Below are 26129 nucleotides of genomic sequence, written 5' to 3'. Positions count from 1 at the left end.
CAGCAGCGCAGTTAAGGGCACGCAACGTCGTGCCCTTTGCCAACGGCTCCGACATCGACCATATTACAAGGCGGCTGTGAAATTCGCCGATAATCACAGGGCTTCAGATACATGCAGAGATAACTGGAAATTGCATCCATCGAAGACCACCCAGTAATTCAAACTGGCGCCATGGTGACATCATCTAAACGGAATGTTAACGGCGTAGGATCGACGCTCGAGGCCCAACACTTCATATGCGAGCTAGGCAAGCTGTAATCGTCTCGCGTTTTCCTCAACACTTTCGACTAGGACAACTAGTATCAATCTCAAGCTTTCTAAACGCAACATTTATGGAGACTTAAAGCGTTACAAGACAGACTCGCGTTTAACTCGCTAAGACTCACGTTTAACAACACTGCGTACCTCTGGAGTGTTCCCAATGGAATTTGAACGTTAACTTTTTCCCGGGCAAGCAAATATTCCAAGCATCATTTGAACAAGATCACTGAAGAACTAGGGCTTTCAAGCATCCCAATACAAAAATGGCCATCGCCAGTGACCAAATACATATCAGCTCTTTACTAATAAAGCCGAGAGCCGTAGTAGTTCAGCGCTGATCACGTTCTGACGTACAGCAAGAATTTTTGGGTTCGACTGATGCCTGACTACGCAAAGTTTTAGTGAAGACATGCACCAAAAAACATTCATGTACGGTCAAAATGTCTTGCAAGGCAAAAACCGCATCAAATGACAGCTCGCCTACCTCTGCCACGGCGTTCGGGATAGAAACCGCGAACAAGTGTTGAGCAGCCGAACGCCGCAGCCGTCATGAGTCATCGCAGCGTAGGTTAAATGCAGAAACGTCCGAGTCTGCGCCATTAGCGCACGTTAATTAACCCCATATTATCGAAATTGCTCCAGAAATTTCCACTAAGACGCATCTCTTATCTGGTTGTAGTTTTGAAACTTGAAATTGATTAACGCTTTTCACGCCACTGCAAAAGATGTGCGAGCTCAGAGAACATGTTTTTTTCTTTTTATGCGTCTTCCTTCAGCTCCAATCCGATGTGCGAGCTAAAAAAAAAAACAAGTATGAGTTCTTAGGCTTATGTACAGCCTACAAGGATGAACACTAGAAAAACATGCATATCGTGTATTTGAATGGCCAGCAAGGAAGCCTATTCAGCAGACACGTTCATAAAACTGCATGTGGAGACGTTCCTTCGCGAAAGCCAACTTGGCAAATGATAACGAAGGTTTGTTGGCTCAAAGAAGGAAATCACTTGAGTGGGAATCGCGCTCATGAAAGGTTTCCCACAACGAGAAGGTGCCACAACAAAAGGAGCGTGGCATGCTCCTTCTGTTCCCAGCACCCTGTGAGACGCCTCCGAGTCCAAACAAGCCAAAGAAACGTCCCTTCGCAAACAAGCACTCCACTCCCAGCGTGAAATGCGCTACAAATGTTTACGAGATCACACGCGCTTGTAAAAAACGCCTATACAGGGGACCAGAAGAAGGATGGAAAGTTGGGCTAGTTGGTAACAGTTCATAGCGGGTGGAACAGCGTGAACAGACGATAGACGAGACAGCGCTTGTCTGTGTCTTCTCTTCTCGTCTATCGTCTGTTCGCGCTGTTCCACCCACCATGATACCTGGACCAAACTGGACGCTGTATAAAGTACCGTGCTCAGCGGAACAATAGAAGTGGGCATTCACTCACGCATCGTAACAGATACATGTCAGAAACACGACTGCTTGAGATTTGTATTCCAAGTGGGAGATAAAGCCCAAGCTGTTTCCTACTCCTTAAAACAAAAATAAGACGAAGACGAGAAGCTGACTGCTCAGCAACACGTTGGTTTCTCTTTTCCTTTCCGAGAAAAAAAATTATCAGCGGATTTAGTTCACTTATATACACGCGGAATTGCCCTGAAACTTGTCTTTTTAAGGAAGGTGCGGACTACGTATACCTCCCTCGGCCCCCATTTATGCCTGATATGGCTGAGCCTGCGAATAAAATAAAACGTAGCTCTTCTCCATTATATTTCTGGTGTTCCTCTGCTAATGTTAAATCGATTTTCAAAGAGATATGACCCCATAATAAAGCGAGAAAAAATTTTGCTAAAACCAAACGCTGCCTCTATTAAGCCAGCTTGTCTTGCTTCAACGCTTATTACTTTGTTTTTTTTTTTGCGGCTCGTACGCCATTTACTGCCGCAATTTACTGCCTTCTCTCCGGACGCATGCCTGTAGGCTGGCCACCTCACGCTCCTCGGAGTTGCCCACACTTTACGAAAACGTATCAAACGACATTCAACAGCAGCCAAAAAAGCCTCAGAAGCGAAGGAAAGCTCAAAACTGTTTTCCACGCTTTACGATTCCGGCCACACTGAAAGCCGGGACGCTTGAGACACACACGGAGTGTATATGGCGCTGATATAGCCGTTGAAGCACACGCCACGTAACAGGACGGCGGCGCGGCAACGAGTGGCGTGCCTCCATGCGCTGTCCCATTCTGTTAAGGCCCTACGCAGCGACTGGTAGCTCAAAATTGGCCCAGAAAAACGGCGCCCGGCAAACTCAGCGCTCAAGTTTCTGAGACTTTGGAGCTCCTGGCACAGTTTATTTCCTTCGTTGCAACGTGACATTTGCAGGACAATAAGTGCCGAAAAGCCGCGAGCAAAATACCACAGTAAGAGATTGCCTTTTGTTGGAATGGATCTTCCTCCTTGCGCTCTTGTAGGCTAAGCAATTCAATAGTACAGTCGGCTGAAGGAGTCGGTAACAAATCATTCCTGCCGCGGCAGAGTGATCGTGCCCACCACACCTGGCCGTCGGTCCTCGTTCGTGTTCGCCTTCTGCCACCTGCGAGACTCAAGGCTATGCAGCGCCAAACTGGCACTGAAAGCATAGATACAAAAGCTATGTATGTCTAACGCAGTCATTAACCAGGCTCTCCACAAAAAGCAAAAAAGATACCTGACAACGGCAAACGTCGTGCGCCCTACAGCACCACCACCTTGCAGTGTCTCTTGTAACCTGCTGACAAATCCAGGATTTTTGGGCATAAATTTTAATTGTGAGGCAACTGCGGAACATCGTGAGGTGCTGTTATGGCAAATGTAATGGTCCATTCTTCTTATGCGCAGCAAAACCTTTCAGGTTTGGCCATCGCTCACATCGAGAAACTCGATTGATTGCCATAGAAACCAAGGGGGACATTTATGACGATAGCAAGAACGTCAATAGCAAAAAGTGCTAGCCTCTCAAGGGTAGATCTGCTGACATATTGATTGCTATAGTGGAATCTTACGATGTATTAAAAAATGGCGTTATAAACAACTTCCCGTTAAAAAATGCGTTTGTCCACAAAAGCGCAACACAACTGCACAACCAAGAGCGGCAGTTGTGTTCGACTGCAGCTCTTTCTTGCCTTCAAGTCTTTAGCACCCTTTCAATATGCCTGAGATCGGTACCGCACCTTGGACAACCTTCGCCTCGTTCGATACAACCTTCGACTCAATCTTCCTTCGGTTGAACGCTCGATTCGAGGCCGTTTTGACTCAACGGAACACATGCGCTCTGTTCACCTCGTTCCAGAGATCGCGCTTTCTGCCGTTATTTTTCCACGTTACTGGTAACTTCCCACAGGTCACACAAAACTTCAATCATCTCAGGCTATTGCCTGTATACAGAAAGGCGTAAAATGCTCCTTCCCTCAGTTTAAAAGTGGGTTTGCGCATTTCTGCGTCCCAAAAGAGTGCGCGCCACACTGCAGAGCTGCGGCCACCTACGATCACCTGTGGTTCTTCCGCATATGCCCAGAAATCAAAGCTCGGGCGCTATTACACTTTGCCTCCATCGAAATGTAGTCGCTACAGCCGGGCATTGGCGGCTCGCAACACTGCTCAGCCACATAACGTTGTACCCGCAGAGCTCCCGCTCTCACCGTCATTGACCATAATTCCGGTCGAGTCTGCTAAGTACGATGACCGTTCACTGGGACAGATGGTAACTTTTATTCCTGAACATCGCGCCAGGTGATCTGCAGACAGAAAGATGAGATACGCGTCTAAGACTCAAACAAACGTACCGAACTCCGCTTTGCCAGATTTTCAAGCCACCATTTTTCCTATATGCCGTCCAGTCATCGTACATCTAAAATAGGCCGGGATAGAGCAATTTATATCAGCGCGTCGTTCCCCGTTTAGTAGAATCGTCGTTAACAGGAAGCGCGTGCGCAGCGCCTATTTTAGCCCGCCTCTTTGCACGTGCCCCTCGACATTTTTCACCATTGATATCATCTCTTTTGTCAATCCTCATTAAGACGCTCTCTCCTTTGTTATTGATAAGAAGGTGGTCGCGGTCATCTATCGTCCCCAAAACAGAAAGTTAAATTACCTCTTCGCTGTTGATCTTTTTTATCCTTCATAAGTTAAAATAACTACGATGTCATTTTAGGTGGTGATTACAATATAGAACTCCTTGCAGGTAAAACCACAAAAAGAAAATTTGAAAATCCTTTGAATCCTTTTGCCATGCTGAATAAGACTTCCAATCCTACACGTTACACTCCAATTTGAATCACTACTTGACCTATTGATAACTAATGCGCACATGCCTTTTTGAAAGCAGGCGTAATAAACACGAATATCAGTCACCACCGCGGCGTTTCACGTGCATTCCGAAAAGGAAATTTCCCGATACAAAAAAGGTATCTAAATTATTTCAAGATATTTCTACACAAAATCTGAACTATTTCAAAGAGAAGATTGGTAGTCGTGATTGGAGCGATTTTCTAACGGAAACAAGCGCCGAAAGGGCTTATACTTTGTTTTTAACGAGTTTGTGTGTGTGTGTCTGTGTGTGTGTGTGTGTGTGTGTGTGTGTGTGTGTGTGTGTGTGTGTGTGTGTGTGTGTGTGTGTGTGTGTGTGTGTGTGTGTGTGTGTGTGTGTGTGTGTGTGTGTGTGTGTGTGTGTGTGTGTGTGTGTGTGTGTGTGTGTGTGTGTGTGTGTGTGTGTGTGTGTGTGTGTGTGTGTGTGTGTGTGTGTGTGTGTGTGTGTGTGTGTGTGTGTGTGTGTGTGTGTGTGTGTGTGTGTGTGTGTGTGTGTGTGTGTGTGTGTGTGTGTGTGTGTGTGTGTGTGTGTGTGTGTGTGTGTGTGTGTGTGTGTGTGTGTGTGTGTGTGTGTGTGTGTGTGTGTGTGTGTGTGTGTGTGTGTGTGTGTGTGTGTGTGTGTGTGTGTGTGTGTGTGTGTGTGTGTGTGTGTGTGTGTGTGTGTGTGTGTGTGTGTGTGTGTGTGTGTGTGTGTGTGTGTGTGTGTGTGTGTGTGTGTGTGTGTGTGTGTGTGTGTGTGTGTGTGTGTGTGTGTGTGTGTGTGTGTGTGTGTGTGTGTGTGTGTGTGTGTGTGTGTGTGTGTGTGTGTGTGTGTGTGTGTGTGTGTGTGTGTGTGTGCGTGCGTGCGTGCGTGCGTGCGTGCGTGTGTGTGTGTGTGTGTGTGTGTGTGTGTGTGCGTGCGTGTGTGTGCGTGTGTGCATGTGTGTGTGCGTGTGTGCGTGCGTGCGTGTGCGTGCGTGCGTGCGTGTGCGTGCGTGCGTGCGTGCGTGCGTGCGTGCGTGCGTGTGTGTGTGTGTGTGTGTGCGTTGTGTGGTGCGTGCGTTTGCGTGTGCGTGTGCGTGTGCGTTTTCCTCTTGTAAGCATAAGCATGCACAGAAACAAAAGAACATTAGGAAGACAGTGATATGCTTGGGTATCGGGACCGAGGTCTTCACCGCATGACGATGAACTCTGCAGACGACGGAGGGAAGCCTTCCGGAGGGCTGGTAAACTTGAAGGTTTATTTACATATTTACAAGAGAAGCAGGGAGACCAAAATTCAGAGATGAAGTGCCGTGAAACCAACCAAATTGCGGCTTAAATACCGTGGATATTCCCTAGGCACCTAGCTAGGGAAACCGGTGGCTGATCAAGCGTCCAATGGGCAGACACACTCTTCATAGTCTCCGCCCTAACCCCGTGACCGCTTCGCCCTCACAAACACGTGCACAGGCGATAAGGAATCCTGGCGCCTTGAGGTCCTGGAATGCTGTTTCCGACGGGTTGACCAGGTGCATAAGGTCGTTGGCTTTGCAGGCGGTGATCCCCTCCGTGGGAAAGATGCGTCCTGACGGCCCCGTGAATTCCAGAGGGTAAGATGAATCAGCCGTGTCCGCCCCCGCTTTGTCTGGCCGCGCAGGTGCAAGCGAGCGAGGCGGGTCCGGCGCCTTTGTTCGGGTCTTTCTGCCGGTCCACGTGAAGGCGCAGTTCGGGAGAAATGCCGCATTCCATACTCCGGACGAAGGGATGAGAGGCCTTTCGTCACAGCTCACCGTCGCCAGGAGCCGTTCCTAATCCTTTTCTCAGAACGACAGCACCTTTGGACAAACATAGTTCGATGGCGCCTGCCGGGCTCGTCTGTTCCCGCTGTCGGGGCCTCCGATCACAACAACAGATCGTACCTGAATAGCTGATGAAATTTTTTTTTAAAGATGGGCTATAAACAAGTTTGAGAAAACACGAGACCCTGATGTCTTTAAAGCGTTTGAATCGTTTCGGAATAAATAACCGACGGAAATACGGAGGATTCGAGACCAATGCTTTTGCAACCAGTTTTCCTCCTTGATGAATAAATCAGGGCAATTATGGAGGAAATTGAATGCACTTCTGAACACAGGATCAGTTCCTAGCCCAGTAACAAAAATTCAGACTGGGGATAATGAACTGACGGGTACTAACTTAACTAATGCGTTTATTAGCCACTTTATAGAGATAAGTAGTAATTTTATGGATCCTAATACTCTTAAAAATCGTAACTAGCAATTAATGTTCTTAACACCAGTATCAAATTCGGAGGTGGCACCGGTTTTCATGGGCTTAAATAGTAGGAAAAGCAATGACGCAGACAACATTACAACAAAACCAGTGAAATGTATGGGATAAAAGAAATAACAGGGTGCTTAACACATACACACAACCTTCGCCTGAACCAAGGAACATTTGCGAAGCGAATGCAGATCACCAAAATAAGTATACTGCACAAGAGAGGAAGCGAAAATGATTTTAGAAATTCTAGACCCATGTCAGTACTTCCAGCTTTTTAAAAGTTTTTGAAAAATAATTCTCACTACGATGACAAATTTTATTGAATGCAATATCATTTGCATTACGCAGTATGGTTTAAGGAAACGTAGGTAAACAATAATGGCCCTGCTGGAGCTAAAAGAGTGTCCTAAAATCGCTCGAGAATAAAAAAAAGTTGTCCTTGGAATATACAACGATTTCACAAAAGCTTTCCATCATATAAATTACTCCATCCTGCTAAAAAAAAACTTGAAATGTACGTCTCCCGCTGGATCGATTTTGCCATCGTACCTAAATTATCGCAGTCATTATGTGTATTTAACTGGCTACTCTTCCAACGCATTCCCAATTTCTGCAGGCGTACCTCGAGGGAGTATTCTGGGCCCATTTCTGTTTGACTTTTGCCTGAATGACACCGTCAATATCGATCCCATAGTGGAATTTGTGATTTATACATACGATGTCACTCAGTTGTTGACTGCAAGTAGCCCGTATGAGCTAATCATTAAAACAAATATAATGCTTGTGGAATTAGGCATATGGGCTGAAGTAAAAAAAATGAGCCAACGCTGAGTTAGTGACCGAATATCTAGCGTTAACACACCTAACATAGGTCGCCGGTTCGAATCTCTGCCGCAAGCTAGGCTGTGAGTTAACTAGCAAGTTTATGTTGCATCGTCTCCCTTTGTTCTCTCCCTTTTCTATCTCTCCCTCCGTTCCCCTTCCCACGTGTAGGGTAGCATACCGGGCGCTGCCTAGTTCACCTCCCTGCCTTTCCGTTTGTCTTTCCCTCTCTCTCTCTCTCTATCTTATGTTGCATAAAAAGCTAAATCGTAAGACAGCATCCGGAACATTCTGCGGCAAATGGTTGACCCCCAATTTTTACCCGAATGTCGGGACTAAGTGGCCCGAATTCGACGCCTGCCAGACAGGGATATTTATACCGGATCGAGGTAGTTTAGGTTCGTGTTTTGGTGCTCGAGCATCACGCTGCAGCCTGTTAGTATTTTATTTCATTATGTAACTACCTTGGTTACCATGGTGTCCACTGGATTACGATTTGCGTTATAAAACGCCTAACGCTGAGACCCGAAACGCTTGAAGTAGAGCTTAACGTTCTAAAATGGTAATGAAAGGAAGGTTGTCCTCTACATCTTAAAAGAAATAGCCTAGCTATAGTGATAGTAAACACATTTAAAATACGTGTAGTTTATTTTGAATGAAAGCATGGCCTGGTACAATCACGTTGACTACGGTATGTGAAAACTGTCTCACGTCGTTGGATTGACTTACACAAACACATATATCTGTTCTACCACCACACGTAAAACTTTTACTGTACAATGCACTATTATACTGCCACATTAATTATTGCCAATTAATTTGGGGAACACAGGCAAAAGTAATAGGCAAATAATCTTGAGTATGCAAAAAAATGTAATAAATATTGAAAGCGTTCCCAGAAGCGAGCCACCCTTTGCAGCCTCTGTTTTTTAAGTACGCTATAAAGAAAATAGACGAGCTATACTCGCATTGGTTGTGCTCGCGTTACAAGATTGAAGTGAAAAATAACTATTTTCTATTGCAGTTGGCATCCCTTTGTAAAACGACAATACCTTATGACAGTAGAAGCACAGAGCCATGGCAAAATAAGACGTGCAGGACTGAGTATGGACTAGAAACGGTAAACGAAACGCTACCGCACTTGCTAAACTTCTGTTAGAGGCGTGGTATTACTCCCCAAATAACGTCTAAAAAAGGAATGAAGTTGTTTTCCAGAGGCAAAAAACCTTCACGCGATCGACCTTTCCATGTTTTTCGCCTGCTGTTTATCTACGCTGCACGCTTTTAGTGTAACAATTTGCTGTTAAAACTACACATGTGTAATTCTTTTCTCGTCAATCTTTCAACTTATGTAGCGCTTGGTATTTGCAATTTATTTCAGATGTATACTGTGCTTTATAATTGGCGTTTCATGCAGTCTCGCGTTAGAAAACAGTGGAAAACGTTTATTTTTTCTTTGATTCTTATAATCAGTTGCACTGAGTTTTGTGAACAAGTTATTTCTGCATTATTATTCCGTTTTTTTTTTGGTTGCATGTTGCTACGCCAAAATTTTTTTCTTTTTAATTTTTAATCTGTTGAGCTCGTAACTAGCAAAGCTGAATTGTCAGCTTTCGTTTCGCGCACTCCCCCAATTAATTATTAAAATATCGTTCATTATTATTTTAAGAATGTCTTCATCACTAAATGCATGAAGACAATCAGCAGCAATTCGTAAAGCAGATGTTTCTGCTTGTACTGATACCCCGGGACATGCTTATTGTGCACGCACGGCGTTTTAGGTTCGATCATGATGCGTTTACGTGTCCTGCGGGCCGCTCACGTTAGCATCGCTGTCGCCATTCTAGTAATTTAGACGGAGCATTATACCTGCACGCACGTGCCAACAGACTTTCAGGCACAGAAACAATCGGAAGAACAAAGGCGGAACGAAATAAAAAGTTTTATGCTGACCGTACAGAAGCAAATGCACGAACTCCAGCAGAAACAAGCTATGCAGGACCAAAGCTTCCGCAGCTACGTCAAGAATCAAAACAGCAGAGCCATTAACGAGGCCAGAGACAAACTATTCTGCGAGAGACGCTTCGGCGGATCAGAAAACCAAGGGGCAAACAACAACGGTAACTCATCATGGCAGGACATCAGCAACTAAGCATTTGGCAGTGGAACTGCAGGGGGTACAAGAGGAAGCAGAACCTCCTGCAGCAGTACATAAACTCCCAGGGGAAGCAGCCAGACGTAATTCTGCTACAAGAAACCAGCAGCACACCCACGCTAAAGGGATACACATGTCAAGAAGGCGGGAAAAGAGCCGCAACCCTCGTAAACAACAAAATAGCCACCATAGCACACAAAGAGATCTAGGGCACAGAGATAGAACACGTAATCACCGAAATAATCACAAAAAAGAAGTTCAGCGCGAAGAGCACGTACATAGTGAACCTATACAGCTCCCCGAAACAAAAGGACGGCGATTTTGGAAAGCTGTTTACGGAAGTAAGCAAGATGGCCAAAACGAACGCCCTCGTGGTAGCGGGAGACTTTAACGCCAAGAGTCCGAACTGGCGATACCCATCGTCCGACCGCAAAGGCCAAGGCATTTGGGACGCCGCGGAGAACCTGGGGTACGAACTAGTAACGGACGAAGACCAACCTACAAGGATAGGCAACAGCGTCAGCGCAGACACGTGCCCGGACCTCACCTTCGTGAAGGGCACGAGCCAAGTAGAGTGGGAAAACACCCTAGAAAACTTGGGGAGCGACCACTGCATAATCCAACTCACGATGGCAGCCGAGTCCACCAAACGAAAACTTGGGAAAGCCCGCCTCACCGACTGGGACGCCTTTCGGCAAGGAAGCAGGGATCTGACCGGGCAGATCACAAACATCCAAGAGTGGTGCCAACAGCTCAAACAGATACAGGAGACCTAGACGCAAGAGGTAGACAGAACCGAGCAAATACCGGAGGTGGACAAGCGCCTGCTCAGGCTATGGGAGGCAAGGCGCGGGCTCACCAAACGATGGAGGAAACAAAAGCTAAACAGGAAGCTAAAGAAGAAGATAGCGGAAATCACGGCCAAGGCAGAAGAATACGCTACACAACTGGCAAGGCAAGGGTGGCAGCAGTTCAGCAGCTCGCTAAACGGCACCCTGAACACGGCCAAAACGTGGCGAATTCTGAAAGCGATGATGGATCCGGGAAAGACGAAGACCGAAAGCAGTAAAACGATACAAAGACTGATCCACCAGTACGAAGGTACGGAGGACCAAATGATAGAGGCCCTCAATACCAATTGTTACGGGAAGGAACGCCCCGAAGAATATAGAGGAACCTATCAAGGCAAAGAAAACCCCGAGATGGACATGCCGATCACGCTGGCAGAAGTGCACGAGGCGATGGGGGCCCTCACTAAGAACACGGCAGCTGGGGGAGACAGGATACTCAATTCCCTCATACGCAACCTCAGTGAGGAAGCGGTAAGCCAGCTGACAGACTACCTCAACCAACTCTGGGCCGAGGGCTCGATTCCGGCCGAATGGAAACACGCGGAGGTAGTGATGATCCCCAAACCGGGCAAGAAGCTGCAGATCGAAAACCTACGACCGATCTCCCTCACCTCGTGCCTGGGAAAGCTGTACGAAAGAATAATTACGAAAAGAATCCAGCTATGAATGGAGCGAGAACAACTCTATCCACACAGCATGTTTGGATTCAGGTCAAAGCTGTCTACGCAAGACGTTCTCCTACAACGCAAGGAGGACGTTCTCGCCAACATCCCGAAGGCTGGAGAGAATGTTGTCATGGCCCTAGACATCAAGAGGGCCTTTGACAACGTCAGCCACCCGGCAATAATGGAGGGCCTCCAGAACATAAATTGCGGAGAAAGAACTCACAACTACGTGAGGGCCTTTCTCGCAGGCAGAACTGCCACCGTGGGGCTGGGAGACGTGAGAAGCCAACCCTTTAACACCCCCCCACAAAGGAACCCCACAGGGGTCGGTGATTTCGCCCGTGCTCTTCAACCTAGCCATGATCGGCCTGGCCAAAAGATTGGGGGAAATCGAAGGCACACAACATGCCATGTATGCGGACGACATCACGGTGTGGACCAACCGTGGATCGCTAGGAGAAAAACAAGAGAGACTACAGAGAGCCGCGACCTGCATAGAAGAATACGTGAAGGCAAGGGGTCTAGAGTGCTCGACAGACAAGTCAGAGCTACTCAGAGTAGCGAGGAAACCCACGGAGGCGAGCCTAGAGATCAAGCTCGAAGGCCAAAACATACCAGAAAGAAGCACCATAAGGATTCTGGGCATGTGGCTGCAGAGCAGCGGCAAATGCAGCCACACGATCAGCCTGCTACAGAAATCGACCGAACAAGTCGGCAGAATGATAAAGAGAGTCTCCAGCAGAAGACACGGCATGAAGGAAGAGGACGCCCTCAAACTAGTCAGGAGTCTGGTAGTCAGTAGGGTGACGTACTCCCTCCCCTACCACCCGGCGATCAAGAGGGAAAAAGAACAGATCGAGGCATTAATAAGGAAAGCCTACAAGACCGCACTAAACCTACCGAGAAACACCCCGAACGACAAGCTACTACAGCTGGGAGTCCACAACACCTTCGAGGAGTTGGCGGCGGCCCAGCTGAACGCACAGCTAGACAGACTAGAACTTACAGAAACAGGCAGGCAACTCCTGAGAAGACTTGGCCACAGAGTGGAAACCACAGCAGATCCGGACGAGAACATTCCGGACGAAATCCGGCAAACCCTCAGAATCTGCCCACTGCCGCGCAACATGGACCCCAACCTACACGCGGCCAGAAGACAAGCAAGAGCACAATACGTGGAGAGACACCTAGCCACGCAGGAAAACACGGTGTACACGGACGCAGGACTATATCCGAGGGATAGACGCAACAACATCACGAGAGTGGTGGTGGCGGTCGTAGACCACACGGGCAACATGATCAGCTGCGCATCCGCGAGAGGACGTACGGTGGCAGAAGGGGAGGAGATCGCGGTGGTGCTTGCAGCGGTCGAAGGCTACCGCAGAAACAAGCCACAGATTATAATAACGGACTCCAAAACGGCCTGCAGACGATATCAGCAAGGAAGGATCTGCAGGGAGGCCCTACGCATCCTCCTCGGCGCGAGAGCCTCGGGATTCAAAGCGAAGCAAAAGGTCTTCTGGGTACCGGCACACACCGGAGTCGAGGGCAACTCGAGGGCTGACAGCCAGGTTCGCGAGATCACGCACCGAGCCTTGCTGACGGAGGACCTCGAGAACCCCTCGATGGTGGACCCGACGTACGCAGACATCCTAAATCACTACAGAGGCTGCAGGTTCAAGTATCCCCCGCCCCACAAACTCCTCACACAGCAAGAAGCGGTCAGCTGGAGGAGGCTGCAGACTGGCACCTTCTTTAACTTACACGTCCTAAGCAAAATGTTCCCCACCCAGTACAGCGACAGCTGCCCCTGGTGCGGGGACGTCCCGACACTTTACCACGTCACATGGCAGTGTAAACACAATTACACCTTCCACAAACAGACTAACCCGAGTGCGGAGCAATGGGAGGGCCTGCTCACCAGCAGCGAGCTCACCGCCCAAAGGGCATTGGTGCAGCACGCGTGCGAGGTGGCCAGGACCAGTGGAGCCCTGGAATGAGGGACCACCCTTGCTAAGGAGCCCCCGACGGCGGCGGCGGCTGCGGCAAGCGCCAAGACGCAGCTGCAAGGAGACTCTCCGGAACTGACCAAAAGAATTCAATAAAGTTTTTAATTCATTCATTCATTCCCATGAGCGCACAGAATGTTTCCCCGAACATTTCTGTGCGGCACCTGCTGCTTCACGCCACATCCGCTCAGCGCACAGCGAAAGGAAGGGCAGCGCCCTCGCCATTTTCGAACAGCTTTACGGCGAGCAGTACAGGCACAAACTCTGTTTGCAATAGCAGTCAGATGTGTCAGAGTCCCGCTTGCTCTTCGTTGTCCGCATTGAATGAAACCGAATGTCAAGCCGACGGCTGCGGCTGTGTCACCCTTCGCTCTCGTGGTATTGAGGAGATCATGATAATTGAATTTGTGACACCTGTATTTTGAACAAAGCTGGAGTCATGAATGGAGTCATGCGGTCGTCGATTCCACGAAAGGGTGACAGTGACGGCTTGACGCCATCGACATCACCCTAGCCCTGGCGTTGACAGGCAACAGTGAACTTCAGGCAAGAAATGTGGCTCCAGCCTACGTTGCACACCAGCTATAAAACGACGACGATATATTCCCTAGAAATTCCGCCGTCTTTCAGAGCGAAAAAGCTACGACGGTAGTTGCGCCGCCCTCAGGCTATTAACAGCGCTGCCACCTTGAGGTTGACTGCAACAAACGCGGCGCATTCTTCACTGCATTTGCTTCTCTTCCCAAATAAATAGCGTTCTTATTGGCAAGCAGGCGAAAGCGGGGATTTTTGTGACGCCAGACCCTAGCTGTGACTTTGAAGGAACTGCCGGTTAACCCTGGTAAAGTACCCGGTAGAGTAGCCAGTAAAGTACCCATAGATTAGAAGATGCATGGTCAGCTTCCTGCAGTATACCTACCATTCCAAAATATTCCGATATATTTTCCTGCTGTCTGATTGATAGCTAAGTGCCAAAACACACTGTGGACTATGAGGAACGCCATAGCTGACGGCTTCGAATCAACTTCGACCATCGCGGTTTTTTTTTCAACGTGCTCTAAAATTTAAGCACAAGGGCGTTTTTTTACTTTACCTGCATCAAAATTTTCCTGTCACAGCCAGGACCGAATCCGCGAACTCGCGGCCAGCAGCCGAAAGCCGGAGCCACCGCAGATCATTAGACTAAGTGCTGTGCCCTGAAGAATAGTTGGACAACATAGTCGGCCCTTTCTGAACCTGCAGTATCAAGCTGCCTAGAAATCCCTATGCAAGGAGCAGTACCGTCAGTTTGCCGATTCTGCTTTGCCCACTGGCCACAAGCTCGGAATAAGTACAGTACAGCGTTACTTTCAGCTTACTGAAGCTCCGTCACCGCCTCGACATAAGCCCAGGAAGCTGGCGTCAAATGAGGAGAGTTAAAAAATTAATTGCGGGAGCTTTTCTCCTTAAACACAGCTGCCAGAAAATATGAAGTCCATCTAGAGAAAAAGTTTTCGACCATTTTAATCTATACCTAAGAATTTCACTTTAAATGAATGTTCATCACCACGTTCATGCCCCTGCGAGAAGACATGTTGCCGGCGACGTGAGTCAAATGCGCGAAAAAGAATTTTTAAGCATAAAATGACTTTACCACACGTTGTCGGTGCGCCGCGGGTGACATTGGCGCCAGGACGGAGGCGAACGTAAAAAACAAACGCACAACTTCGGTAAGTTGGTGGTGTTGATCATTTTATCTCCCAAGAGCGCCTATAGAGCGTCCTGTGAGACATTAGCGGCATTATCATGAAACGCATTGTGCCCACAGCTCGGAGAAAATTTGCGCTGTGGCAGTTAATTTGCGATGCTGTGGCAAGGGCGCCAAATCTTGAGCCAGTGCCTTTCTGAAAGGTTGCAACAGAGAGACTACAGCAGGGAAGATCTCGCGAACGCACGCCTCTTGCTGATTAGAACACTTTATCTATCGGGATAGCAGTGAGTTAAAGTGCGTAAGACCAGTGCCGGAATAGCGATGCTCTTGCCCATCTGCACGTCGTTATGATCATCATCGACCAAGCTACGTCCACTTCAGTACAACCGTTTCTCTCAATCTCCAATTCACCCGGATCTGTGTCAGTTGCTGCCTGCTTATCCGCGCGTATTTTCTAATCTCATTGCCCCACCTGACTCTCTGCCGCCTGTTGATATGTTTACCTCCCCTTGGAATCAAATTTGCCGCCCCAGGGAACCATCGGTTATCTACCCTTCGCATTACATGCGACATCCATGTTCATTTCCTCCCATTGATTTCAGCTAGGGCATCATTATTTTGCGTTTGTTCCCGAATCCTATTTTCTCTTTTGTTATCTCCTAACGCTGCCCTATGCAGTTTTAAGGCGAAAGCCTTACTTGCCACTTTAGGCGAAAACCCGCCTGCGTGTGTGATAACACTCGATACTACCCATAGAAGATGGCGTCCTCATGCAGACGGTCGGCGCATCCGAATGCAACCTGATGCTGTAGCTATAGTGCACGAGAGGGGCGCGGGCCGCGGTAGGGCGGCGACTGCCTTCGCGAAGTTAGCGCGGCATCGCGACGAAGGGTTAGAGGTAAAATTGCAAGCTGCGCGGCAGCGGGTGACATCACACCGCTGCACGCGGTGCAAAAGGAGTGCAGTGGCAACGCAGCAGCGGCTTCGAACAGCCGTGAGAGGTATGACGCTGCCGGCTGCGTGGCAGTCCGATTCCCTCCGCCACTTCGGTTCACCGCAAGTAGGCATAGCGGCCGGTCGTGCGGCCGTGTGCTATGGACAGTGAATGACTGACTGCGTTCACGAAGTGAGCGGGCGGGCTTACGCCTTCTCACACGTAAGCAGTCTTAAGTTCCTCTGACTAACTTATTCTACACAAAGCTCGCTGCATTGTCCGCAATTTAATTTGAAGCGTTTCCGTTAGCCTCCATGTCTTTGCGCCATAAATGAATACAGGCAAGATACTACTATTAAAATGTCTCTTTTCCTCCTGAGGGACGCTGGTGAGTTGCTACTAAACACCTGAGAGTACCTGCGAAATGCATTCCGCCCCGTTATTATTTTTAGCTATATACATCTACACGCTACCGATACATAAGCATATTATCGCATTTATGCATACACAATGCCTCCTTAGTCGATCCTTGCCACGAACATTTCCTCTCAACCGAGCACAACCAAGACGACATCCTTTTGGTTCGGATTATGCCTGTAAATTTTTAAATCGTTCTTCGCGACGTTTTCACGCGCAGGCGCCGTGTATTCAGGGATCATTGCAAGCTTAGTGCAGCGATCTGGTTCATACCCCACACCACGTCTCCCTATCAATTCCCAGGGCTTACTATAGCCTCGTTTACATGAACTCGACAGCGGCGGGTCAAATCAGGGGATCGAGTAGAGCAAGGTCATCCCAACTCGACGTCCGTCTGTTTACATGGACTCGATACGAGCGAGTCAATTCTCGTGACGAGACCGCACGAGTAGTAAACCGGCTTCCGCTTCTGTTCTCCCCTACAGATAATGCTTTCCTCAAGCGTGAAAGAGGATTAAGTGTAATTTGCGGAGGGGGCTAGTAGTCAACCAATCCCTTGTAGCGGAGTTGAGGGGTTGAGTCGAGTCGACTTCTCGATCCGAGTCGGCGGGGTTTACATGGACCCAGTAACCGCTTTCTGACCCGAAAGCTGGACTCAACTCGGTCCTATCGGGCTCATCTAAACGCCGCTTATGAGGAACATCTGAGAATGCGGGCTGAGCATCCCAATCTTACTTTTTGTCAGTGGTATAGGAAAGTATGGGGGCGACAAAATTGTCCGGGTCATTTAGAGGATGCAAAGGTTCACATATTGCTGATGATTTAACTCGGTGCATGCAGAACAATTCTGTACCGCTTGCTGCCAAGCCATGAATGCTTCACCTTGGTGGCATGCACTGCGTGCCGCTAAGTAAACGTTTGCATAGCGTAGCCGGCCGTGCAGTCGCTGGGAGTGCTATCAGTTTTGGTCGTGTCAGTCCCTCTTTCAGCGGTTTATCTCATATTAAATTTAACACAGCTGCGGCGATTAACAGGCGTGTAGGCAGGTTTGGGTAAAAGCAGGAGCGCGACGCATACGGTGCTGCTCCAAATGTGCACGCACAGAGCGTCCTCGTAAGCTGTATGATCCTGGCCATGAATAAAGAGCCGCGAATCATCGCCATCGAAATGATCGCACCACAAGGATTAGCTTTCGTGTCGTAACAAGAAAGAGTCAAAGTACCCTAGTTTTACTGATGCGAGGCACGAGAACCGTCCAGCCAGCATGGCCTTGAAAGTGCGTTGTTCCACGCTTTGCGCGACGGAATCGTTGTGAACGCCTGCAAACCTATAGCACGCTTCTCACAGAAGCCCAGGCAGTCTGCCACGCGGTGCTTTAAGTTATTGTGAGTGATTTGAGGGCCTCCAATAACATGCAATTTATTTGTACAGATATTAGCTGCCCTGCAGGAGAAAATCAACTCATCTGGAACATATCGCATACAACACCTCACCTTATCACGATTCAATGTGTTGAGACTTGCAGAAGAGTTCCTTTAGAGGGGCTGTATCTACTGCCCCATCAGTTTTATGCAACGTCATCAAAAATAATTTTTTTTTAAAACATCCATGTTTTCCTGAAGCCTGTGGGAAAATATTTTGCCGTTAATAGTAGGCATACGGGTAAATTTTATATTATTTGGTGGGTACATGTCAGGAAAATAAAGCGCACAATTCTGGAAGTCCTAGTTCAATTCTCTTCCGAGATGAAGGCGTGCAAAGTTATAATGACAGGACATTCGGTGGGAAAATTTGTACAGATTTTTCAAAATGAAAAGTGAGACTTGCGAAATTGACAAAAATGATTCAACTCGCTCCTGTGCACCGACAGTTTGGCTCCAAAATTTTGCAAACACCTCGTATTGATATATTTATTCATGACTAAGGCTATACCACCCACTGCGGCGACTCATCGGATTTAGCTTTCGGCTGCTGTTCCCAATGACACGAGCTCTGTCATGGATTCTGAGGAGGTGAAATGAGAAAAAGCTTGTTTATAGAGATTTCAGGTGACATTAGAAAACGCCAGTTAGCCGAAACTAGGAATAATTATCAGCCATTGACAGAGGCGTGCGTTGTCGGCTTTATTGTATTTTTTGTATTTATTTAGTTTATCTGGAGGTTTCTTTTTCGGGGAAAAGAATTGCCGATAATTAGACACGTGTTTATCAAGCAATGATATATAGAAATCTGCTGAATTTAAAAAGTCATCCAGGCTTTGTTTGCTCCATCTTGTCTGAAATCACTCAGTCTCAGACAGGAAATGGAGATATGGTGTGTGGTTTACGGGGTTTAACGTCCCAAAGCGACTCAGGCTATGAGGGACGTCGTAGTTAAGGGTGCCGGAAAGTTCGACCATCTGGATTTCTTTAACGTGCACTGACATCGCATAGTACACGGGGGCCTCTAGCATTTCGCCTCCATAGAAACGCGACCGCCGCTGCTGGGATCGAAAGAACCGAAAGACGTGGGGCCTTTTAGGTCAGCAGACGAGCGCCATAACCGCTGAGCCACTGCTGCGGCGGCGATACGACTTGATTATTATTCAACTTGAAGGTCGACAATGCTTCCCCCAATCGGCTGGTGGCGAAGGCTGTTTCGCGTTCTGTACTCTAATTTTGAAAAGTAGACATCAGTCTATCAAGAACATTTGATTAGCGGGGATAAAGAGAATCCCAACATTTATCACAATGCGCTGATATCAAAACCAAAGACTGATGGGCGTTGGTGCTGTTTTGGAGACCGGTCTGAGCTGATATGGCGGCTTTAGGTAAAATGCGAGTGCCTTTGTGACAGCAGCGAAGCACCGCTCACTGGGCGGCGCGCTTAAAACCAGCTCTCAACAAGCAAGAGGTTGCGCACGCGGGTAGGGAGGGGAAGTCTTAATCGGGAACTGCTGGAGGCGAAACACCTGTTGCTCCGGACTCTACACGGCACCACTGTCGCTCTGGAGGAAGGATAATAAGAATACGGCTTTCAATCACCAGTTTGCAATTAATTTCAAGGGAGGAAAAAGGGGCGTCTCTGTCGTTACCCTATGGCATCCCGGCGAGTCCCATTCCATGGATTTCGCTGAAGATGACATATCCTAGAGCCGTGAGCCTATGCGTGAAGGCTCGTTACAGCTGTGCCTCAAAGCGGCTCGAAAGTGCCGGCAGACTGAGGCCGAGCGTTAGCTACAGTGAAGTGCTTGGGCAAAAAATCAAGCAAACGCGGCAGCCGTTCGAACGCTTTGGAGAAGTTAATCTGCTCGTCAACCTGCTGAGCTCGTCGCAGTCGCGTTTTGTGCTCTCTCTGACAGCCGACGGTGCGCGGGCGAAAGTTGTGTAAGTCATGAGAATCCGACATGTAGAAAGAGGTCACACATGCATTCACAGTAAGTCTCAAACCAGTGTAATTACCACTGTAATGTACCAGTGTAAGACCGAACAGCCACATTATTTACCCCTCTCCCGCTGCACAGATTTCTTGGCTGCTACTCTACGCCCCGCAGCAAGGTCGTAAAAAAGGCAAAGTAACTTTGAACGCTTTCGTAGCAGCTTCACTTCTTTCAATTTTTTTTATTCGGTATAGGAAAGAAAACTTTCGCGCAGTAATGAATCTGCACGGCGCCTCTGCGGTATGGCTTGGAGAAAAGGGCTCACCCACGATGATTCCAAGCTTCTGTCACGACTTTAATTCTTCGCTGAAAGGGCGTGCCCCGTTGAAAACAACGCGCGACCTTCGTGCTGAGGTCGCCAGTAGTGTTAGCTCGGAAAGCTGGATACAGAACAATCGCATCGTTTCGCTGTTATTCCGAATGCAATCACATTTTACGGTTAGAGTGCCTCAATGTACATACGTGTGCCGCTTTCCAGCTTAGAGTGATGACATCTATTGTTCGAGCCGAAATGGCGTAATCGTCACCACTCTATGTGCGCGCGCATCGACGCACTCCATCTACGGTTGGCATAAGCCGCCATTTGGCCGTGCTACCTGTAGTCTGCCGGTTTGCCATAAATTTGGGCTACCCCCACCACGGGCAGCAAGCGAAATAGGTGGTGGAACAATAGCCTAGAAAAAGTTGTTTAACACTTGAAAAATTCGACCAGCGCAGCCAAAATGGCGTCTCCGAAAAATTGTACCTGTGGTTGCTGCTCTAAACACAGAAGCGCGCAGCGCCACTTCTTAATCGACATAAGCGCGACAACGTTACGCCTTCTTCTCTCTACCTCCAAGAGTTCCTTACAGAAGTGACTTCAAAAGTACAGGCTTTTTTCATTTTCCTTTGTCCACTGCACATTAAAGAGCTCCGGGAGGTGGGCCCTCCACTAAGACTCTCTCGTAGACCGCGTGCAGCTTCGAGGCATTGAAACTCTAAACAATTAAGTTTATTGAAATGCCCTCTCGTATAGAGCCATTGCTTGCGCAGAAGAAAATAGACGTTGCAGTGAAAGATTTACCGCTGTGTGCGAAATTTAAGCGCACAAATTTGTTATTGCATTATCGAAAGGCGTTATGCAAGAGCAAGTGTTCAATCACAACCTTTGTGATCTTTTGTCGACATCATAGACACATGCGCACTGCTTTTCTTCTTGCCGTTTGCAGTACCTGCGCCTTCGATACGGGAACAAAGTAGGCCTCGGTGCGTGTTGCATCTATTTATTCCTCAGCGTAAGTACACACGTCCACAAATGCACGGAAGCATGGCTTCATTTTGAACCGGCAATCGAAATTTTATTTGTAAAGAGTTAATTTCACCACTTGTGTTCATAAACACCAGCACTTTATTCTATGGCCACAGTGAAAGCTACCAGCTACTTAGGCTAACAGCGATATCACGAGCCTTCACACGGCTTAAATGTGCGTTCCGACAGCTGCATTATGTTGTAAAACAGAACAAAATAACAACGGTCATATTTTTCTAACGTAATTTAACAAATTCAACTGTGGTTATAAAAAACTAAGACAGGCTTCATAGTAAGCAGTGAAAGTGATGCAATAACTTTTTTTTTGTCACAGTGTTAGTATATATGGCGGATGTATAATGGCTGCTTCTGATACTTGAACGGTTTTCTCGACAGCGGCAAGAAATGATTGCTTGTTATTTAACCGAAGTGTTCCCACAGAAAGGTATCCCGTCTGCCGGCGTTGCAGTGTGAAATCAATGTGTACTTTCACCGACAGGGTTTAGAATACTGATATAAAAGCTCTCAAACTCTGCAGCACTTTTCCATTCGGCGTTAGCTTAAGATTTGCTTTGAAATTTTAATGTGTGTTGAAGCCTTTGCCAGATGCTTAGTTTTATACTGATGCGCACTGATTGTAGTCTTTATCGTTGTAATGATGCCTACACACACGATCGTGTGGGGTTTGTGCAAAGGTATAACTTTTGTAACCTTTGATAAAAAATATTTTGCAGACATTGTCTCGTTACCGCTCTATGCGTTTTAAAGACCGCTTGGCTTAGACGCCCTTCTGGTACAAATAACTAACTTCGCTGCTGTCATCAACTTTCCTGCCGGAAACGAGACGAAGAGAACCTTTATTTAATTACGGACACTTACACATACTTTTTTTTCCTAGCGCCTCGTTTCGTGCCCATGATTAGCGGTGTTTTTCACATGTTTTCTCGCCATTTAGCGTGCGCAAGGAATAGACAAATCCCATAATGGAGGTCCTGTCTCAATTTTGGAGCTTTGGTGATTTTGAAGACTCACCATATTTTCTGTCTAAAACAGCTTGAATGCTGAGAGCTCGGCAAAGCTCCAGCGACTACTTTATAATTTGTTCCAAGACCTCGCGAATAACCCCCAAACTTAAAAAAAGCACTGAATTTGCTCGCTTGCCTAGCTACTCTCCTAATTGTACTAACTTTAAACCTAACAACTGCAGGTAAAATTTTCAGCCTTTTCTTTTTTTGTCATAAACAGACATACTGTGCCCTCTAAATCTCGCTGTTAAACGAGTACTTTTTTGTCCGTACAAAACGAAAGTTCTGTCGTTCTTCCACAACTGTATTAAACTAGAACACAGAACGAGGCGCGCGCACTAAATAAATACTAGATAGCGCATATGGTGGTTAGTGTTGGCAAACTAAAGAAAAACACTGCAAACAAGCAAAGTAATCGCTCGATACTTATTACGTGCAGTCCTGCGTACGCTTTAGTGGTTACAATAGTGAGTAGTGCAATAAAATAAAAACTACGGAAAGACAACCTAATTTTGGAAAGCAAAATTATTATCTGTGTTTTTTCCCATTGACGTTACCGAAAGCATATATATTAGCCTTATTAAATCCAAAACACAACGACGAGTCTAAACAGATACGTAACCTAACGCCGTGCATAACAATGGGGCCGCTTGACATGCCACACTCTCAAAAGCAGGGTCAAATAATACACAAGTTACGTCATGAAACTGCACACTAAGCCATAAGACACATTGTAAACTCAAACTAGTGCAAAGTGAATTTTTGTGTAATTAAGCATTCCCGGAGAGAGAGCTGGGCCCTACTGCCGTACCAATTAAACCATACCTCAATCTAGTCAGTCTCCTACTCCCCTCCGCCCCCTGTTTTCTCATAGCTATCACTGAAAATTCTCGAAACAACCTACTCCGAGCTTCTCGCCTTTCTAACAGCAGCAGATGCACAAAGAGTGCAAGCCCCAGCCTAAGGTCGTAAAGTCCGAAACGATTCCTGCTCTTCACTATGTGGTAAGCGTCGCACTGAAATTCAAAACTCACTCAACTTCACCAAACCTTCTCTCGCCGCAGCACACTTTGGACAGAAAAGATCTCATAAAATGACTAAATACTGTATTGTTTTAGACACGCAGAGATGATTTATTTTCTTTCTTTTTTTTTTTGAAAAGCCAGAATATAGAGTTTCTGAATGTTGTGCAGTGCCGAACTTCTAACCACACGCCACTTTACACGCCGGTAAGGATACAGTGACTTTTCTTTTTCAGCAAACAATTGGCGCGGTGGCACTTTTCTCGGCCTCGGTAGCAGCCGCCACTGGTGAGTGTACTCAACTTCACAGCTCGAGTATCGTTATTGAAATAAAATGCTTCGCCAATGACAACGCCACGAACGTCTCGACTACATTTGCAGTCATACGATCGCTCTTGTTTTTGTACAGCGCTGCTCGGCAGGAGTGGGGTGTACCTACATACGTAAGAAAAAGAAAATGGAAACGACCAGCATTGCAGTATCCTAACCACAGAACCTATCGCAGCGGACAGAAATCAACCATATGACGAGCCTATGAAATTCTAGTCCTCCGAAATTGGAACCCTCTTAAGGATAAGCCCTTTCATCAGCGAGAACTAGCTTACTGACGCAGACGTAGCAGGAAAAAGCGCAAATGCGTGGTTAACCATGTACCGTGAATTTCTCGTCCGTAGGTTTACAAACAGAAATCGTTTAGCGCAATTAACTAACTCAAAAACACAAAACATCCCGCGCCATGAAATACTGGACGAAATTCCAGCCTGCAGTGAGTAAGCACCGCGAGCAGTTCGAAGATCAAATTCATTGTGAGCGTCCAGCGCTACCACGAAAAATTCCAAAGTTCTCGGCCATAATATATACGCTATATGGCATTTCTTCTCGAAACGCTTCCCTGCTTTCGTAAGCTCGCTGGATCTTCGCAAATCCTGCATATTATTCGATTTTGTGTACAGGCGAAAATTCGACTCTTCGTATCTACTTTAAAGAGGCGCTATGGCTCTGCTGTCAGATATTCTCCTAGGCCACAATACATATCCCACCTAGCATTATAGCACACATGATGCTATAGTGAAAAGATGCTTTACAGTGACTGCTCCGCGTACGAGTACACCAAGTCAATCGCCTTCGTTATACCAGATGGCCTATGGACTGCATTGTATACTGCAGTACTGCATCTACAGCTACAAGAAAAACTGCTGCAATGCGCAGTCGTTACAGCATAGGCTATTTTCGCGACGGGAAGGAAAATGTCTGCGAACGAGGCTATGATGACGAGGAGAAGGGCGCGGCCTGGAGATTTTCTGTTCTTGAGACGGCTGAGAAGTTGGCTCTGCGCATGCTACACAGTGATCGCTAAATAAAGACACACTGAAGCTAAACTGAGGTTGGCCTGTGTCGATACAAAGACGCTTGTTTCACTGAAAATATGGCTTTTGTGTGCTAGAAAAGTTAAATGAATGAAATCGTTAGCGCGAGTAAACTGCGGTGCGCCGAAACAGGTTTGCGCCCACACGCGGATCCCTGAGGCTAGCGTACACTGCGACCACGGAGTCCTCTTCGCTATAGACGTCACGCGTATGAGTTTAGGCAAAAATTTTAAATCCAATTTTCTCAGCAATGAATGCGTTCTTTGCTGTCGGATAAACATTAACTTACCTAAGAAAAGCCATAAATTTGCTTTTTACCGAAAATTACGATTGAATTCAGTTGTCCTCTCTCTCTCTCTCTCTGTGTGTGTAATAGAGCGATGAATGCAATTTTTAAGCGCAATTTTTGTTTTTCTGCGATGGCTTCTGCCGTCCACTTGGTTCGGCTGCGATAAGCTTGTTTTCTATCGAGAGACAAGGACACCAGAAGCACCTGCGCTGCCTCAACTCTGTTATGTTTTGCAGAAGCTCTGCAAAGTACGGCGTGCGGACCTCATCTGGACAGCCTCACATGAAAAAAAAAGACAGAATTAAAGCACACGGGACTTCAGTTCAGTCGTAGTGTGTCTCTAGCCTCACTTACAAAACTGTCATGATACTGACCGAGTAAAGAATGTTTTCAACTTTTTCTCCTTGCAATGTATACCTATAGCCACCTATGAAGCAATAAATGTGCTAAAAAAGGGCATTATTAAGGGCGAAGGGCTGCTCGCCTGGTGCATACGGGGTCTGCTAGGGCTGCTACCGTAAGTCGTACATAACACAATGGCGGCTGGTATCGGGTCACACGATAGATTGATAGATGCCGATGCCGCTGTTTCCCCAAGATACCAGCGCCGTAGAAAAGCCGGTCTTCAATGAACCATGCCTGTGAATAACGTGCTCTTGCATTTCGCTAATGTCAGTGCAGTCGCATTAGAGCGAGACGAGAGTTTGAGTATGTATATAATGCGAGCGTATCGGCGTGTCTTCTGAGAACGAAAGAGAGCAAATGCGTGTGCGAAATGGTTATTCCAGCTGTTACAGAAGTGAGCCAAATATTCTGAAAGCGCAGAAATTGTAAAATACAAATGACTGGGCGCTGTACAGGGTGTTTCACCTAAGATTTTATACAATTTTTAAAAATAGGTTTTTTGAGTTAGAAGAGCGATTTCTTCGGCATAGCATTGTCAGTGGTGTAGTATATCAGAATGCAGCTAAGATGTGCTAACTAGCAAGATGGGTAACTAAAAAAAAGAGTTAACATTTTAACGATTACTGTTAAGCACTTTAATAATTGAGAGGCGTGTAGCCCATCGTAAGTAATATCCATATCAGTTTTTAGAGTTTCGAAAAACATAGTTACCCTCGGCGCTGTGACCCAACAAATTACGGCTGCATCGCGACGAAATACATGCGCTTTCAAAGGACTTGCAGGCAAAGCAACCTCTCCAGTGCACGCAACTCGTCGAAATAGCCAAAATTCGTTGAGCCACCGCACCGAATGCAACGACGTTTTTTTTTTTAATTCTAAAAACTCACATGGATGTTACATACGGTGGGCTACACACCTCTAAATTATTAA

At 47.0% G+C, this 26129-nt stretch overlaps 2 protein-coding genes across 2 annotated transcripts in view; one reads left to right on the top strand and one right to left on the bottom strand.

Moving 5' to 3' along the window:
* LOC144115597 (zinc finger CCHC domain-containing protein 24-like) overlaps positions 1-26129 on the bottom strand; it is a 204781-nt gene that overhangs the window by 68794 nt on the left and 109858 nt on the right. The gene's annotated exons all lie outside the window — the stretch shown is intronic.
* LOC144100670 (sodium-coupled monocarboxylate transporter 2-like) overlaps positions 1-26129 on the top strand; it is an 83703-nt gene that overhangs the window by 18634 nt on the left and 38940 nt on the right. The window contains exons 2-3 of the mRNA XM_077633538.1: positions 21012-21077; positions 23375-23426. Of these exons, the coding sequence (XP_077489664.1) occupies positions 21012-21077; positions 23375-23426 (118 nt within the window). The remainder of the gene's footprint in view (positions 1-21011; positions 21078-23374; positions 23427-26129) is intronic.

This window comes from Amblyomma americanum, chromosome 1 (genome assembly GCF_052857255.1).
Source record: "Amblyomma americanum isolate KBUSLIRL-KWMA chromosome 1, ASM5285725v1, whole genome shotgun sequence".
Lineage (NCBI taxonomy): Eukaryota > Metazoa > Arthropoda > Arachnida > Ixodida > Ixodidae > Amblyomma > Amblyomma americanum.
This window is presented reverse-complemented; position numbering and strand designations above follow the sequence as displayed.